This window comes from Anolis carolinensis, chromosome 6 (assembly GCF_035594765.1).
Source record: "Anolis carolinensis isolate JA03-04 chromosome 6, rAnoCar3.1.pri, whole genome shotgun sequence".
In the NCBI taxonomy this organism is placed as follows: Eukaryota; Metazoa; Chordata; class Lepidosauria; order Squamata; family Dactyloidae; genus Anolis; species Anolis carolinensis.
Window position 1 is genome coordinate 32,726,968 of NC_085846.1, and position 18,376 is coordinate 32,745,343.

The following is an 18,376-nucleotide window of genomic DNA, read 5'->3' on the forward strand; positions in this document are numbered from 1 at the left end:
ACATTACACCTGATTTTCAACCATTTGCATTGACCAATGAGCCACATATATGGCATCATGTTGGTACAGGTTGAGTACCCCTTATCTGAAATGATTGGGATCATAAGTGTTTTCAGTTTTTGGATTTGTTCAGATATTGGGACACTAGTATTTGCATATAAGTAAATAATGAAATACCTTGTAGATGGGACCCAAGTCCAAACAAGACATTTGTGTATATTTATTAAAGCTGGAAGAAATTATTCTGTTGTGGGATCTTGAAAAGTGTGGCAACCATGAGGAAAGCCCTTCTGTTCTTAGTCTCCTGAGAAATTTTTGCATAGCAAGATTTATGAGAGAAGAAATTATCCATACAATCAAAAGCCAATTATCATTTTTATTTTTTTTACAATATTTTAGTTTCACAATTTGGATTCCCACCAAGTGCTTCTTTAGCAAAACAATAACAATAATAATAACAACAGCCAGACCAAAAATAAACCGAGCTTCCCTAGAACGACACAACACAGCTTACATTCCACCTCGCAGAAGCTTATTGGGCTATATGTGTAGGCAAGCATTCCCTCATTCCAACAGTAGAAAATTTGCTGTACAATGCTCCAATATGATACAAGGCTCTTTCCTTAAAAAATAAATGTACAATTCGAGAAGATCTTGTTAAAAATATAAATATATACATATTCATATACACATCCTCGCATTAGGACCTGAAACACTCTCTCTCCAGGAGAGAGAAAAAAGAAATATAGACAAAAGCGAGAGACCCTGAAACAAAAAGTCCCTGAACAGAAGCCCATAAAGGCAAACCCACCCCTGCACACACACCCACACACACACAATCCTTTATAAAAACAAAGAAAGGAAGTCAGCAAACACAAAATACATTTTTTAAATGCCAGAGAATTGTTTCCAGTATCTCGTTCTTTGATATTAAAATTTTGATCACATATTAAAGCTGTTAGAAACATGACTGGGAAAACATTTCTAAAAAGAAAAGTGCTTCCCCTCTAACCTGAACATCCTGTGTGGAAGTGGGCTATGGTTAGTCAGTAGTATGGGAAATGCACTCTGGACATGCTCAGAGGCACTCAGTATTAGTTCACATTTTCAGGATTGCACCATGGCACTGAAAACAGATTCCTGCTGCTGGGTCTGAGCCCTGAAGCATGATGCAGGAGTTATTATGCCTTGTTATATTGGCATCCATAATCCCTTTAAAGTGCTTCTGGATGTGGGATTACAGGTCCCACAATCTCTAGCTGTGGGATTACAGATGTTGTAGTCTAATGCATCTGGAAAGCACCAGATTGGGAAAGGCAGCCATATTTCTTAGAGCGCCCCAGTTATAATAAAAAATAGATTTCCTATTTGTGATCTGACGGAAAGACTAATAAGAACATTTGTGGCAGTCTGTCCTGCAGAAAGTTGGTTAAAACCTATTGGAGATGGCAGTGGAGGGTCCACAAATCCTATTATTCTTTTTCCATGTAATTAATCTAGAATAAATCATATCTCTGATTCTGATCTCACTACTGTCAGCATGAATTAAATTTAGTGCTTTTGAAAGTGTGTTCTCAAGATCAATTGCAGCAGGGGTCAAGAACCTCTTAATACTTTTGTATCACATGTTTCTTTATACAATTGGAGGAGGAGGTTGAAGGGCAGTAAAAGAGCATCCCACTTCCAACATAAAATTTCAATCCAAGCCTATATTAATCCTGCCCTATTGAATATTAACCTTTCCTTTCACCGTTGCTTCAGCTCCCAAAAATTACCTCTTAAGCAGCATTCCAGCTGTTAAAAGGGGGTTTGTTGGTACAAAAACTAAAAGGAGCAGTTTCCAACCTCTGTTTTAAAGGCACTCTGTAGGGTAAGGACATAACTGTTTCATCATTGTATAACCATTAGCACTGTTTTGAGGGCAAGATAGGCAGCCTTCCACATTCATGGGGTTAAGGGTACAGGATCTCCACAAAAGTGAAAATCACAGATTTTTAAAAATTGCTAGGTTTTTTTAAATGAAGAAAACACATCTCTAGAAATCTTAAGGCCTTCCAGCATGATTCTATGGTCAGCCACTGGTGGAAGTTGACCATATAGTCACATTGGTTGATCTAGGAATTCTAAGAATGAACATTTTAATCAAAACCACAAATGTCAAACCCGCAAATGTGGAGTGCCAGCTGCATATTCAAACGTATCCTTTGAATGCTCAAAAGAGACTATGGAGAAAGAAAACTTCACAGCTCTAGCCTGGTCTAGTATATAGCCGACTTCCTGGTCTCTTTCAATGTTGCTAGAGCAGAACCTCCAGGACTCAAGAGTAACATTTATCCAGAGATTGGTCCAACAGAAGGGAGTATTCGCTTCTTTTCCCTGCCCCTTCTAAGGCATTTACAAAAAATGAATGTATCCAACATCTATTGCTATACAAGACACCCAGACAGGAGCCAGAACCAGAGATAACATTAATCTAAACTGATCTTTATATACAGTTTGTACCATTTTAACTGTCATGAGTTCCCATAACACACCCAGTTGCTTGGGAATTGTTGCTTGGCAAATGTTGAGTATTCTTTATCCTGTATTATGGCAGAGTCGTTCACTGGGGACAAAATAATTTCGAGGCTACTTCAAGTCAGCAGAAATGCCCCCATCAATGCTGTCCTATTGGTTTATGCAAGTCAGAAGGATACTAACACAAAGAGCAAACACATTTTCCTATCTCAGTTACCTGAATGAGAATTATTATTCACAGTCTGGGACTGTACCCTGAGAAGACACCTTTAAGAGTCTCCTGGTATTATTCCATAATTGTTTTTTTAAAAAGGTTTCCACATCCAGCCCAAGATGGAAAACATCAATCACATTAATGTCGGATATAGAAGAGCTGGGACTGAAAGGCAGAAAGTTAACTCTTCTTGACATTTCTGCACATAGCGTTCCTTGTGGCTGGACTGTATCCAATTAATTGGAAGCTTATTTTTCCGACTCAAACATTGATGATTTCCAAAGATCCTAAATGTGCACATAGCTCCACACAGAGAGATCTGTGTCCTCTCACTGCCTGTCAAGCCCTAGTTGTGGCCTCTGCTGTTGTTGCTTATTGGTGGGGAAAGAGAGGGATGATTGAGGTTATATAGAAGCAACTGACGTGGGGTGAAGATTCTCCTTCAAATGAAGCATAGTGCTTTTCTCTCTCTCCAGGAGGTCAGAGAAGCTGGATCTTCATGGCCTGAATTGCCTCCCTCTCCCCATTGATAAGAAGGAGCAACAGCAGCCTTTCTGAAAGCTTGACATGTGCCAAGGATGGGAAGCTTTAGGACCATGCCTTGTCCAAAAAAGGACTTGCATGCATGTAAATTCTTAACAAACCCAACCATGTTCTCGTATGCTCATAGAGAGGAGGAATATTGTCTGAACAGCACAAGCTGCCCTACAAGCAAGTCAAGAAATCCAGTATTGGTTTGATCATCTCCACAAAATATTGCTCCACAACTCGCAGCTGTATTCCTCTGTCTTTCCTCTCAGTCTTAGTGACTCTATCAAAGGCAGTTACAAGCAGTTCTACCATGAAGCAAGGCAAAGAAGTCGCCTCAGGTTTGAATGCCACGAAATGTGGCAAAGTAAGTAGTGGGCTGCAATGTACTGGGAAGTTTTTCCACAAAAGCCCACCCAAACGTATTGCAGTGCAGCTTCTATTTGTTTCCAGCATGGTTGCACAAAAGACAGGGCCAGTTCTCCCATTAAGCAAAGGATACAGATGTAGGGCACAGTTAAAGTGGCAGCAACAGAACTGGGGAAGGTGCTATTTGGATTTTTCATCTATGGTATCAAAATGCCTTGGTGCCAGGCTTGGCAACAAAACTTCCCAGCAAATTGTGTCTCACCGTGTTAAATATAGGAAGGCAAAGTGCCATTCAATTTTGTGCCACAGACACCAAAGTGTTTGGCCTATCCCTGACCACGGTTGAGCATCCCTGCCGTATGGTGACTCCATGATGTTCTTTCCAACCTGGGCCAACCCTAGGAAGAACCCCTGTACATCTAAAAAGTGCTTGAGTATCGCACGGAGTAAACATTCTTTGCTGGCAACGCCCACCTATGGGCTGTGGCCTCATTGGTTGTTTGACTCCAGCTTGTGTGAGAGCTCAAAGAGCAGGTTTTGATTGTCAATAACTTGAAACTGCCGGACGTAAGCTTTTGTCTGCAACTGCTGGGGAGATGACTCCATTTCCAAGCCTACAGGGAAAAAGAAAAGTATCAAAAAGAGACATAAAATATGCTGCTACTACACTCATACAACACCTCTGCTTTTTTGAGAGCCAGCCAAACAATTCTGAAGTTAAATTAAATATTGCTTTATTGAATAGATTCTTTAACGTACATATAGATCAATTGCTACTCCCACCATCTCTCAACACTGGTTATGTTGACATGGACTGATGGGAATTGGAACCCAAGAAATCTTGAAGATCACTTCCCCAATGTTAATTTATGAGCAAAGAGATGTTGTAGGGCTAAACTATTTCATACTGACTGTAGACAAGTAAATGTTTGAATTTGTCATCCATCTAAAAGTTGTCCAATTGTGTTTTAATAATATGTGTATGTGTTAAGTGTATTGCTTATGGCATTGAATGTTTGCCATTTCTGTTTTTGTCTTTTGTAAGCTGCCCTGAGTCCCTCTGGGGAGAGAGGGCAGGTCAGAATTTTTTTATTATTATTATTACAAAAAATAGCTCTCCACTTAATTTCCATTTACAATGCAATTATAATGCAGATTGAACTGAATCATGTGATCAATTTAATGCCGTTCCCTTCTATACTGCCATATAATCCAGATTATCTGCTTTGAACTGGATTATGTGAGTCTACACTGCCATATAATCCAGTTCAAAGCAGATAATCTGGATTTTATATAGCAGTTTAGAAGGAGCCATAGTTTAACTGCACTGAACTGGATAATATGACTATATAAAGCAGTTCAATCTGCATTATAGCGGCAGTGTAGATGGGGTCATACATTAAAACTTTGTATCAAGAAAGGCAGGTTCTCTTCTACCCTCTGGAATACTAGTTTTGTATATGCAAAGAAGATTAAATTGGGGCGCGGCACAGGAGGTTACACTAGTCACACAGCTTGCAACATTAAATGAGGCAACCCAACAATCGATACCATGAGTAGGGATACCTGCTTATCTCAGATCCTTGGGACTTTGATCCAAAAACATCTTGCTACCTGAGGCACAGTAATACACCATGCCCCACCTCTCACATAGAATGTACCCAAGACTAGTTAGACGGTTTTGGCACCCGAGGCAGAAAATCTCACAGCTGTCTTTCCTCATCCTTTGCAATAAAAAATATAGCACTGTAATAACTTGGGCTGGTAAACACAATCACAGTTACAAATATGTAACCTAGAGTTACACATTTAAAACTGATTATCTTCACGATCCATATGTATTCAATAGTTTAACGAATATCAACTGCGAGCAGTGGAGGATTTGTTCTCCTGTCAGGTGGGATGCAGCAGCCCTTCCACATCAGCAATCTTCACTGTGACAGTCAGAAACCATTTCTCCTTGCACTGGAGACCATTGTTAGGAGGAGAAATGTCACTCTGCTGTGTCCTGAACAACAGGAGAATAGATCAGTTGCTCAAAGCAGATGCTGCCCAGGAAGTTGGGATGGGATGTGTAAAGTGCTGAGACAGGAAGAATCACTTAAGTATACTTAACTAATTAGCTAATCTATAATCTCGGCCATGATCAAGAACAAACAACTTGATGTCTTCCTATAAAAATCTAACCTACTGCCTGACAGGGCCATTTTATCCTACGTAATATACGAACATTTCTGAGTCAATTATCCATGAAAACCCAGATTCAGGCCCCTTCTTCATTATAAAATCCAGATTATCAGCTTCGAACTGGATTATATGGCAATGTAGACTCATATCATCCAGTTCAAAGCAGATAATGTGGATTATCTGATTTGATCATCTGAATGACATAGTGTAGAAGGGACCTAAATCTATTCTGAACTGCTCTGTCAGGTGCACAAGCCTGAGAGAAACTGCATTCATTTTGAAAGAAAAGCAAGCTTCTAAACTTCAGTGCTGTGAAGACAAACTTCGAAAAGATGCATGTTTCAAAGCTTGATGAAATTTTACAATCTGACCAGTTCCTGGTATTACCTTTTCACGTCTGAGTTGTTTCTCTACTGTATTTTAATGCTGATTGTTATCTGTCTCAGCAAGGATATGTTTTTTCTATTTTCCTTCTACAACTCAGCACATGGTGGGTAGTAAGCAAATATCAAGAAATAGTTGTGAGACCAATTACTGCATTTTTGTTTCCTTTTGCAGTTTGATACTTACAGAGGGGCCGGCTCCGACACTTCCTGATTGTCCGAACTTTCTCTGCTACTGAGTGCTACAAACAAAGGGAAAAAAATACAGTTTAATTATTATATCTATCAAACCTTAAGAATGTCAACCCACCTGTATCCACAGATTCTATATCCACAGATTCAACCACCCACATCTTGAAAATACACTTTTAAACAATCCAAAAATCAGACCTTGATTGTGCCAATTTAAACTGAGAACACCATATTATTATGACATTGCACATAATGGAACAGAAACACCCACAAATTTTGGTATTCAAAGGGGAGAGAGGTCCTGGATGTAAAACTCAGGCCCCTTCTACACTGACATATAATCCAGATTATCAAAGCAATCCACATTATCTGCTTTGAACCGGAATTATATGAGTCTACACTGCCATATAATCCAGTTCAAAGCAAATAATCTGGCAGTTTATATGGGGCCTTAGTGAAATGTATTGGGTTGTGTCATGTTATTGTAAGATGACATGAGTCCCCATGGGGAGAAAGATGAGGTAGAAATAAAGTTAATAAATATAATAATAATAATAATAATAATAATAATAATAATAATAATAATAATACTTTATTTATATACCGCCCTATCTCCCGGATGGGACTCAGGGCGGTTTCCAATCATAAAAACAACACAAACATTACATAGCAACATAATAACACATTATTAAGCAAAGTAAAATAATACAATTATAGCAATAAATAACACTTACATGACCTGATCAAGGGGACGGGAACCAGTAATATTAATCTATACACATAATAAAAGTGAAAATATGTATGTGTGTTGTAGTTTACCTACATCCAGAGAGCACTGTGAACCCAAACAATGATGGATCTGGACAAAACTTGGCAAGCATACCCAATATGCCCAAATTTGAGTACTGGAGGGGTTTGGGGGGAATTGACCTTGACATTTGGGTGTTGTAGTTCACCTACATCCGGAGATACTGTGACCCCCACAGACAATAGACCGGGACCAAACTTTGCACACAGAACTCCATGACCAACTGAACCTACAGGACTGACTCACCATAACAGGAGTTGTAGTTTACCCTGTAACCAGAGAGCACACTGAACCCTACCAATGAGGCATCTAGAGCAGTGGTTCTCAACCTGTGGTTCCCAGATGTTTTTGGCCTACAACTCTCAGAAATCCCAGCCAGTTTACCGGATGTTAGGATGTCTGGGAGTTGAAGGCCAAAAACATCTGGGGACCACAGGTTGACAACCACTGATTTAGAGCAAACTTGCCCAACATGACAAACTAAGTATTGGTGGAATTTCAGAAGGTTAGCCCAGCATGATGTGAGTTGTAGTTCACCCACAACCGTATGCATTTTGTAAAATTAAAAAATGACTTTTTCAAATAACCGGACAACACTGGATACCCAAGCTATTAAATAAATAAATAAATAAATCCTCTTTTTTGTTGTTTCCAGCTTTGAACCACTAGGGGGTAGTCTATGCCTCTCTTTTAAACAGCTCATAAAAACTGTCTATTGGTTGGATTTTATGTTAAACCTCTGCGAAGACATTTCAGGCCACTTTCTCTCCAATCCGCTGTTCTCTATCCTGTCAGATTCTGAAAAGTGAATTTGAGAAGGCTATGACAGATTCCTTAAATTCAACCAGCTCTGACCAAACAAAAAAAACAAAAAAAAGAGGGAGGGAGGGAGGGAAGACAGATTTGTCATTCTGTTCCACTTCGCCCACTAAATTAAGCATGTTTGTTATTATTAAGTGATTAAAGTGGCACCAATTAAAAAAAATAACCATATATAATGATTTTTTTAAAAGAAGAAACACGCATTTCTACCAACTGGAATAATTTTGGGATGCTCTTTAAAGATGGTTTGCAGATTTTATACGTAGCTCCCTTACTGTCCGATAATGATATTGAGACATTGTTCTTTTACAGCAAACCTATTCTGTTATTACAAAAAGCACTTAAGAAAAAATCAGATTCAAAGAGAAAGGAGACAAAATTTCACATTCAGCACTACTGTCAATTTTGTATCCATATATTTGCTTAGCACGCATTAGATTAATAAGGACAGCACGGGGATTTCTTCCTGGATGACACAAATGCTCGACATCGGACACGCTCTAGGTTTCTGGTCAATTTAGAGAAAGGGTTGGGAGGGAAAATGAGGGCTGAGCTGACAACGATGCTGCTTCATTTTCCTTCCCCGCCGTTCCCCTTCTCCCCAGGGGTCTGAAAAATCTGGGACAACTCTGGCGCAGATCATGATACTGCACACGCAACACGCACACGCAGGCACCTCGGCAAGGAGAGTTGGAGGAGCTTCTGCAGAAGCCGTCGCCATGGCAACCCTACTGTCCCACTGGGCTGGAAAGCATGCAGAGGCCCAACTGCTAGTTAATCCCTTGAGGCCCAAGGGGGAGGATGGGGGTCACGGGGCCCACAGTGGGAGATGCTGGGAGACCACTGGTTTCCTTCCTCACACCCTCAGAAACCCAGTCTGCATTCACTTGGTGGAGCTGGATATAAGAACTGCTCTCCAGATACATAAAAGGGGACATACTGATGATTCTTGCATGTCAGTGTCCTTATGACAGGCTAAACAGAAGGGAGAGAGGGAAGACTCCTACATCTATTTCTCTTCAGGGCAGAAATGGCAGTGGTGTACACTGACTGTGTATTGATACAATAGACTTGTATGGTGCCCTTTTGGTCTAACCCTGCAGCAGATCTGAGTTAGCATATGATTTTCTCCAGGAGTATTCTAATTTTTGTTTTGTGCATTTTACAGAAATATGTTTTAATAGAGGCAGTCCCCAAGTTACAGACAAGATAGGCTCAGTAAGTTTGTTCTGAGGTACATATTTAACTGTAACTTCAGCCTATATAGCTATATAAATAAAAATGTAATGTCCGTTTGTGAGGGACCTCATATCTCCCAAACTACTCCACGAATTCCTTCAAAATTTGGAACCAATGTAGCATTCAAACTGGAAAGTGTTCTAAGGTATTTGCATATCTACTATAACATACCTATCACGCCTAAGACATGTAAAACCATGCTTTGGTTCATAAACAGTGCCATCTGTCGGACAAACAAGCAACAGCTGCTCAGCCGCTGTACTGCAAACAAATGTTTAAGGAAGGAGGAGAAGGGCATGCAGAGACAGCAAGGGCTGAGGCAAAACCAGAAGCGGCGGGGAAAAGGGAAGGGAGGAAAGCAGCGGAGGGGAATAAGGGCCTTTCCTTCTGCCTTGGAGACAGGCCATAATGGGAAAGGTGGAGGTAGCCTGTGGTCTGACGATGACTGACAGGGAAGGGAAGACAAGGGAGGCATTTAGGAAGAGCCTCCTTCCGCTTCAGGAGGGGAAAGCATCACCTCCAAGGCAACAGTGGAAGACACCTCCAGGGAGGCCCGAGGGTGAGTGACTGAGAGGGAAGGGAGACATTTAGGAAGACCCCCCTAACTCTTAGGGAAGGGGTACATCTTTGGGGCCCCACCCACCCACTAACAAGAACTACAACAGTGATAATAAGGAGGAGAAGCCACTGTGGTCGCTCCCTGAGAGGGGCCTATGGCCTCTCCAAGCGGGAAAATAACATGGTGGTGTGGCCAATAAGAACGCCACGTCCCCGTTATTCACCCCAAGGGGAGGGCAGAGAAAGAATGAGATCTATATCCTTCTGTCTATATTTACACTCAGAAGCAATCTTTAGAATTCTACGGTTTGTATCAAGACACTGATTCCTTATCACATGGACAATAATATGTTGTGTATTCCAGACAATGGAACAACCACAAATATTGCCTACTCACAACCATTGTGAAATCACATGTATCTGAAACCTGCTCTTTCAAATTATCCAGACTAGGCCACAGCAACATTCTATGTGCAAATGTGGATGATATCACTATATAACAAAATTTGGAAAAAAATCTGTTCCTGGTTTGAAAGTGTAATGTCCTGTTTAATTGTGCAGTACTTACTTTGAAAGTGGTTGTTATACTCCAGAAAATTTATTTTTGTGGCTGCCACAAACTGCATTGAATTGGTTGAAACTCAATGAGATATTCATTGAAAAACTATAGCAAAATGGGCTGCAGGATTTCCGCAAAAAAAAAAAAGCCTTTGCAGTTTAATAAACCTTTTCAATGATAGAACCAGTTAGGAAATGGAATGTATGACCCAGGAACAAAAATTGTGTTACATAGTGTATTTAATGTATCATGCTTATTGACATCATTCCCTCATGACACTGTCCTGAAATCTCAGGTTTTGACCCTGAAATCTCAAGACCCAGGATAGTCCTGGCAGCATTGCACCCATCATGTTGACAGAGCTGGAGCTTTCATTAGACTGAATAGGGTAGGTGAATTTCAGGCAGCAGGGTATGTGAATGGAAACAAGTAGTGCAGTGATACGAGACAAAGCCGTGCATGTCATACAGCCTGCCTGCACCCTTTGGCCTGCACCCTTCCCTTAAGTATGGTTGGTAGATTTTACTTTAGTACTAGCAATGGTACAGTGTTTCAGCTGAAGGAAAAAGCATGTCCACTGCCTCGGGCAGCAAATGTGTCAAGCCAGCCCTGCGTGTTTTCGTTGGTCTGTGCCGAACAAGAGTGTACAAACAGTACTGACCTCTTTAACCAGCAGACTGTAGAGCCACTGGACTAGCCAGGCCTGCCCTAAATATGAAGAGCCTGGCCTTCTGCCTTTTTTTCCCTGACCATGAGAGAAAATATCTTCCACATGCTGCACTTCAGGCCCCAGGCCAAGCTATTGTTCTTAGCAGTCGGGATGAAATACGATACAAGTCCAGATTCCCAATTTCCCCTATTTACAAGAGGCAACCCCTGTTGGCAGCGAGGAAAGGAGATCAACCTATTGCTGGTACAAATGGTGCTATATTCTCTCTTTTTTGGCTTGGAGGAGGAGGAATTTTAGAGAGACCTTTTCAAAAACATTGGACTGTAAATGGTGCAAATAGGTGCAAGTTATATTCCATGTGTCAGACATACAGACCAAATGTATATATCACTTATGGGGGAAAGGCGACAGTCAAGGGTTGGCCTACATATGGGTCTGGATCCAGGCATTGACCAATCCCACTATAGGTATTATGCCATATAAACATGTATTTGGACCATTTTAATATGGCACAATTATTCCATCTCAAGATCTTCATCATGGAGGTAAAAGGATATCAACAAGACAAGTGATCACATTTTGCAGCACCTCTTATCTTTGATTGCCTTCAACTTCAATATCCATCGGATCTTAGCAAAATAGTGGAGCTGTTGCCAGTAATGTAGGGCTGTATTTCTCAGTCTATCCAATGTGTGGGACAGACAATTTTATTTCAGTGTTTGAAACCATATTTTTGCTCTACTGGCTACAACTGTTCCTTTCTTTTAGAGTCATCTGAATTTTGTACTGTTATCACTCCTATTGTACAGACTGAGAAAGTAAGAATGTTATTATTTCTATGTAGTACAGTTCATGCCAGGATTAAGGGAGAAGGATGGGATGGTGATGGTATGTTCTTACCAGCTTCTCTACATTGACCAGTCCGTCCACCAAAGTTTTGCTAGCTTCATGCAAAAACGTCAGATCTGAGAGAGTTAGAGGGAAGGAAAAAGAGGGGAAAGTGAGCAAAGAAGGAGGTAGACCGGAAGGAACGGTGGATTCTAATTTTTATACCATGCAGATCTAAAGCCCCTTTGCCTTTCTTCCAGTTGCTGAGGCTAGACTGTCGTAATTAAATGATGGTATGAAACAAGGCATTCTGGACATGCTCAGAGACATTTTTATTATTGGCTAATACTAGTTAAATATATGTTTTCAAAGATGGGATTATATTCATATTTAAGAAAGGCTTCCATATTGCAATGACAATAGGGTTGATGAAGTGAACAAATCATCTCGTACAGTGAGGACTATACAAAGATATTGGGGCTTATTTTGTTTTCTTCACAACAATGTCCTTGATTTATCTTTCATACAAGAGTAAATGGAAAACATTATTTCATATAAGAAAGGATGTGTTGCATGTGGCTCATCTCTATTTCCTAACTCCCAATCACTCCCAATCAAGCTTACATAGCCCCCCCGTCCTTCATCTACAGAAGGGTTTTTTTCAGTTGTGTTCTGAGGATGATGGATGCCTGGACTAAAGTGTAACAGAAACCGGGAATTAGCTTTTATTGATAGGTACTACCTTATTTCAGATATTCTCTGTACAAAATTCAATCCATACTGGTATAACCAAGGCACTTTTCTAAAAATCCTTTTTCCAGAAAAGCAATGAGTAGTTGTCACTCACCTTTTAAGATTAGGGGCACAAAGGGGATTATTGGAGGCTTCATCCTAGAGAGAACTTCTCGGTAGCTTTTATGATTCCGACAAGGGTCCTGCCATGTGAAAGGAAGAAAAGGACTACAGTTTCAGTGAGAAAAAAGAACTAAGCTGTTCCCAAAGTACAGTGACGGCTATAATGCTGTACAAATAATTCTTGTTCATGGAGATTGCCAAGAATGCGGACATATGAAAGAGGCCAGGTTTGTAAAAAATTGCATTTCATAATATCTGTGATGAACACCTGATAAAGCTCCTGTTGTTCAAGCCCTTCCCTATTCTCACTGTTCTGTTATTTGTGACCTGGGACCTTCAGGAATGCACATCTTTCTGACTAGTTAATTAATCGGGTTGGCAAAAGTGGTTATGGGAAATGACAACAACAACAAATCCATGCCATCAGCAAACATTTTCATGCAAGCTGGTCTCTAGAGGATTTGGTAGAGGATTGGGGGCAGTATTCTAGGTCAGCAACAGGCAATGTCCAACAGGCCAGGAGGCAATGTTTTACCCACAAACCACATCAGGCCCCAAACAAGAAAAAATCAGGGGTGGGGGCAGCTCCATAAGACTGGAGGTCCACGTCCATTATAATATTTGGACTTTCAGGAAACTTGAGAGGCTCTGCACTGAATTTTGAAACAAAATATTTCAAGAGATTGGATATATAAAAAAAGAAATTAAGGCCAGAGCGAAAGTTGACTTATTCATGGCTGAAATGCTGTCTGAACTGTGAAATGTCTAGTTTGTTTCCATCCATCATTTCTATGCTGCCCTTCTCACCTGAAGGGACTCAGGGCGGAACATGATAAGCCATGTTCTGTAGCACCACACAAAACCAGTCTTTTTCAAGGAGACCTCTGAATGGCTTACCGTTAGGTTCTCAAATTTCCTGAACAAGTTCTTAAATTTCCCTGGAAGCTTCTAGAAAAAGAAAACAAACATTTCAGAGAAAGAAAGATCCAAAATGGTAAGAATGGGCTTAATAGTTAAATAAAACTCAGTATAACATATTCAGTCTGGGCATTCCTATATGATTCAAGTGGGTTATTCTTTATGGACAGAAGGCTCCCAACTGCCCTCTGTGTAAAATACAGGTGTATATTGAAGTCTTTCCAGCACGTAATTTGGACCATAATTATAGTGCTATGATTCCATTTTAATGTTCATGGTTATATCTGATAGAATTCTGGGGTTTGTAGTTTGATGAACTCTCTCTAGCTGAGAAGTCTAAATGCCTCTCCCTAAACAAATCTCAGATGTCATTGGATGTTGCTACAGTAGCTGCGGTAGAATCACAGTGCTGTAATGATATAGTGTGAAAGAACCCTAGATATGGCTGCCCTGGGCTCCAGCAGATTAAGGCAGTAAGATTGAAGCTTTAGAATGTGTACTGTACACCTTCATGCATTTATCAATATAGCTAGTTTAGCAACAGTGAGCTCCACATGTAATCGAAGAGCATGACTTCCTTGTACATGTTGAGATAGATGAACCAACTGAGCAAATTACACCAACAGGATTTGTTTCCTCCTGTGAGTCACCCTAGATGTTGGTGTTTAACTAGTCCTGATGTGCAGCATCTTTGGAAGTGAGATTGCTTATGCAGTGACTCATTTGAGAACAGGTACTGGCCTCAACGCTCAAAGGTGTGGCAGGTTCATTTCAGAGAAAAGAAACACCAAGATGGTTCCATTCTAAGATGTGCTTGGAGCGATTGTGACACTTAATTTTCTTTAACCTTTTCTACACTTTCATTACACTTTAGGAAGTAGCCAATGTAGCTTATGAAAGATTAAAAGTACTTTTAAAGTGCAGCAATTAAACAAATATGACCATAATTTAAAATAACATTAAGAATTGCCTTTTGGGGTCCCCTGAATTCAGCACAATTGTTCTAATATCAGTCAGATGCCCCTAGCGATGGTGTACAAGTGGTGGTCATCCCTGTAGTTTGCCTTCACATATTTAATCAGTATTCAAAAGCCTCTATGTGTGTGGAAGTTCCCAAATGTAAGGATTAGAATTATTGGTCCAGTTAATGTAACAAGAACTCTAGTCATATTCACAGTAAGAGAGAGAGAGTGCATGAAGGGCCTAATTGTGGAAAGCAGTCCAAATTTGTGGCACCACTATGGAAAAAATGCTCTTAATAGTATCAAAAGCAGATCCTGAATTGTTGAGTGAAAAACTATTAAAGATGTGAAGACCACAAATGGAGTTACATTTATTCAAGACTGAAATAATTTTAAATTCTTCAACGTGACTCCAACTTATGATGACCCTATCCTAAGGTTCTATTGGCAAGATTTATTCAGTGGAGGTTTGCCATAGCCACATTCTGAGTACGAGAGAGAATTTGAGTTAACCAACATCACTCAGGGGATTTCCATAATTGGGGGGATTTGAACCCTGGTCTCCAACCACCAGCACCACACTGACAATCAAAATGGGGGCGAAAAAGGAGCAACTAGCAATATATATCCAGAAGCAAAGTGTCTGCCAGTGCTTTTCTCAAGTGACATATGATTTATGCTATGGAGAGATACAAGAAAAGAAGTATCTTTAATATGTTGGCCTCTCAGCACCAAGACCCAAGATGAAACTCAGCCAACACAATGCATCAAGGAAAATGTACAACACCACACCCTGCCATGTGTCCAGCACTGGGATCATCATTCAGGAGACAGTCTGGTTGCTTCTAGAAGCCTGAATGCTCCTTGTTTATCTTCCTGCACACTGGTGACCCAGTTTGATGGGAAAGATTATGTGAAATTATAGGGAGGAGTACAACAAATGTGGGGGGGGGGGGGGGAGGGGGCACTGACAAAATACATGTATCCACAATTCCTGATAAACAGGAAATATGGCTATTGCATAAGGACTTAAAGCACAGAGTGAGAGGGAAGGAGTGTGGGTGGATATAAGAGGACGGGAGGACAGAGAGAAAAAGATTGAACAAGTATGTGCACATGTATTTGTTTATATGCCAAAGAGAAATGTGTCAACAAGTTCTCCAAAACTAAATCCTACGCATACACTAATATCAAAGCTGTCAGACTATTACATATACTTATTTGATGTTACTTACAGTGGATTCTATGTGAACTTTTTATTGCATAGAAAGGGTTTTTTTGTAGAAAAAAAAACAAATTTGCACACATACCTTTTTTACACAAAAAACAAGGAGTATGCAAGTTTTATGATGGCTGTAAATATAAATTGGTTTTATATGTTCTTTTAACTGGTGTCTAATCTACTGTTGTTTCCTGCCTCATAGAAGAAATATGTATTATCACCACATACAAAATTTGAATACATCACAAAAGTATTTTTCATGCAGAAAACCTTGTTACTTCCACAGAAAATGACATTTTCTTTGTAATACGCAAATTTTGCAGAGCAAGTCCCCAACTGCAACATTTTCAACCCAAGAAACAAAACAGCATTTTCTGCACAGAAATATTATTTTCCACCCCTATTTTTTACTATGCAGAAAATGCTGTTTTCGGTGCGAAAAAACCCATGTGTGAATTTTACGAAGAAGACATCTTGAACTGCAACAAGTATTTGAAAACTGCAATCTTCAAATACTTTCTTTGCAGTGGGAAGAAAATGGCAACATTACTTTGAGAAGTAAACTGGCAAACTATTACATCCCTATATTGTATATATCAAAAATACTTCTCCCCTCCCTGTCAATCCAAATGGAAAAAACTAACATTCTGCTGCTCTTTCACAACTGGGCAACTTTTATGAAACTGCCACCTCATTCTGCTTAGTAGTTAGCTAAGGAAAAGTATAACAATGATTCAAATATTTAATATGTTTTTAATGTATGTAGCCTCTTCCTATTTGCTGCCTGGCTTTCCCCATTTATAACTAGAAAACCAATAGGTTGAACCAATGGAAACTATGGAAAAAAGTATATACCACGGTTTGAAAGCTGACTATAAGACACTTCAGCTTTCAGTCTCAAAAAAACCTAAAAAATAATCTGAAATCTCCTGACACTTCTCTCAGCGAACTCTGTATAGCAGTGGTTCTTAACCTGGGCTCCCCAGATGTTTTTGGCCTCCGACTCCCAGAAATCTTAATAGCTGGTCAACTGGCTGGGATTTCTGGGAGTTGTAGACCAAAAACATCTGGGGATCCCAGGTTGAAAACCACTGCTGTATAGTATAATACATCTTATTATGGGTGGGTCTCTACTTTTCATATTTTAAGGCTGGGGGGGGGGGGTTGTTTTAAAAGGTGTGAAGATGAACCCTTCTCTACCACATTTATCTTCTACCAGTTTTTGCCTTTTACACCCAAATAATGAAAAACAACACTGAAAGCTTGAACATGGGGAAAACTCAATCTGCTGTAGCAAATGTAACTGTCTTACACACTGATATTTTAGAAGATTTGTTGTTATTGTATGCCTTCAAGTAATTGCTGACTTATGTTGACCCTAAGGCACAGGATTTTGAAGCTAATAGTTTGTTACTTGCCCAAGATCACCCAGTGGGTATTCATGACCACTGAATTCGATGGGAAGTATGTCTGGGTGTTCCTTTGGATTTAAAGGGCCTTTAGAAGAGCTTTGGGTTTTGTAACAGAATGAGAGCATTTTTTGTGGTGTTCTGGAAGCCCTTGCTCAAAGAAGCTGGTCTGGCAGGTTCTTGAGAGTGGCAGTTTGCGGTTTACGTTTTTGCAAAACTAGTTTTGCTTTTTTCCCTTTACATTGATTTTAAGATGCTTCTTTTATTTGCTATCTGCCCACACGGCTTATTCTTAAACAGCTTGGCAAGATAGTTTTGAAAATGAATACTTGCATTTGTAAATCCTGGAAGGACAGTATTGGCTGGAAAATTATTTTTCAAAATTCCTCTAACAACAGGACTACTGGCATGCTGGCTGGGGGGATTCTGGGGGCTATATCCCAAAAGGAATTTTGTAAACTCTGGCAGAGACTACACATGCAATACCCCTTACAGACTTAGATAGAACAACAAATCACGTTCCTCCCACCTTCATAGTCTTACCTCCCAGGTGAGACGTAAGCGGCTGACAGGTGCATTGTTTAGCCCTATGACCACAGCATAGAATGTTAACATGTCCTGGTTCTGTTTACATCTGTGAGGAGACAAGAAGGGAGCATAGTTATTAACTTAGACAGAAAAAAGCTCAAGCTTGAGACATCTCCGCCAATTTCACCATTCTCAGACTTCACATAAAGGCTGCAGCTTTTTTGCCTAACAGAGGGTCCTGTATGTTTCAACAGCTGCATGGAAGACAGAAATCATGAAGTACATCTTTTTTATCAATACAGGAATGCAGTGATATGGGGAGGTGGAGGAGCCATCACTGAAATTTAGTCTGAAACACAAAACTCACTTGCAAAAGAAACAGCCATACTGTGTCCTCATTCATCATTCCTGTCTCCAGTGCATGGCCAATGAATGCAGGCTGCATCTAAGGTCTGGCAAATGGTTAGCCCATGAGTGCCTATTTTTGGCTTCCTGCTGCCAATGCAGATGTGAGTAATGAATGATTTGATAGTAGCTAATTTTATCAGGCAGAGTAAAGCTTCTATCATTCAGGAAAATTAGTTACTAAGCCCTCTGACAGTTTTGTC

At 40.1% G+C, this 18,376-nt stretch overlaps 1 protein-coding gene across 1 annotated transcript in view; it reads right to left on the reverse strand.

Annotated features, from left to right (window-relative positions):
• Positions 1–362: 362 nt before the first annotated feature.
• The window catches only part of rapgefl1 (Rap guanine nucleotide exchange factor like 1), an 83,079-nt gene continuing 65,065 nt past the window's right edge, over positions 363–18,376 (reverse strand). Inside the window, exons 10-15 of the mRNA XM_008113358.3 lie at positions 17,784–17,874; positions 13,627–13,677; positions 12,722–12,809; positions 11,947–12,011; positions 6,386–6,440; positions 363–4,242 (exon numbers count right to left, since the gene is read on the reverse strand). Of these exons, the coding sequence (XP_008111565.2) occupies positions 4,118–4,242; positions 6,386–6,440; positions 11,947–12,011; positions 12,722–12,809; positions 13,627–13,677; positions 17,784–17,874 (475 nt within the window). The 3' untranslated portion in view covers positions 363–4,117. The remainder of the gene's footprint in view (positions 4,243–6,385; positions 6,441–11,946; positions 12,012–12,721; positions 12,810–13,626; positions 13,678–17,783; positions 17,875–18,376) is intronic.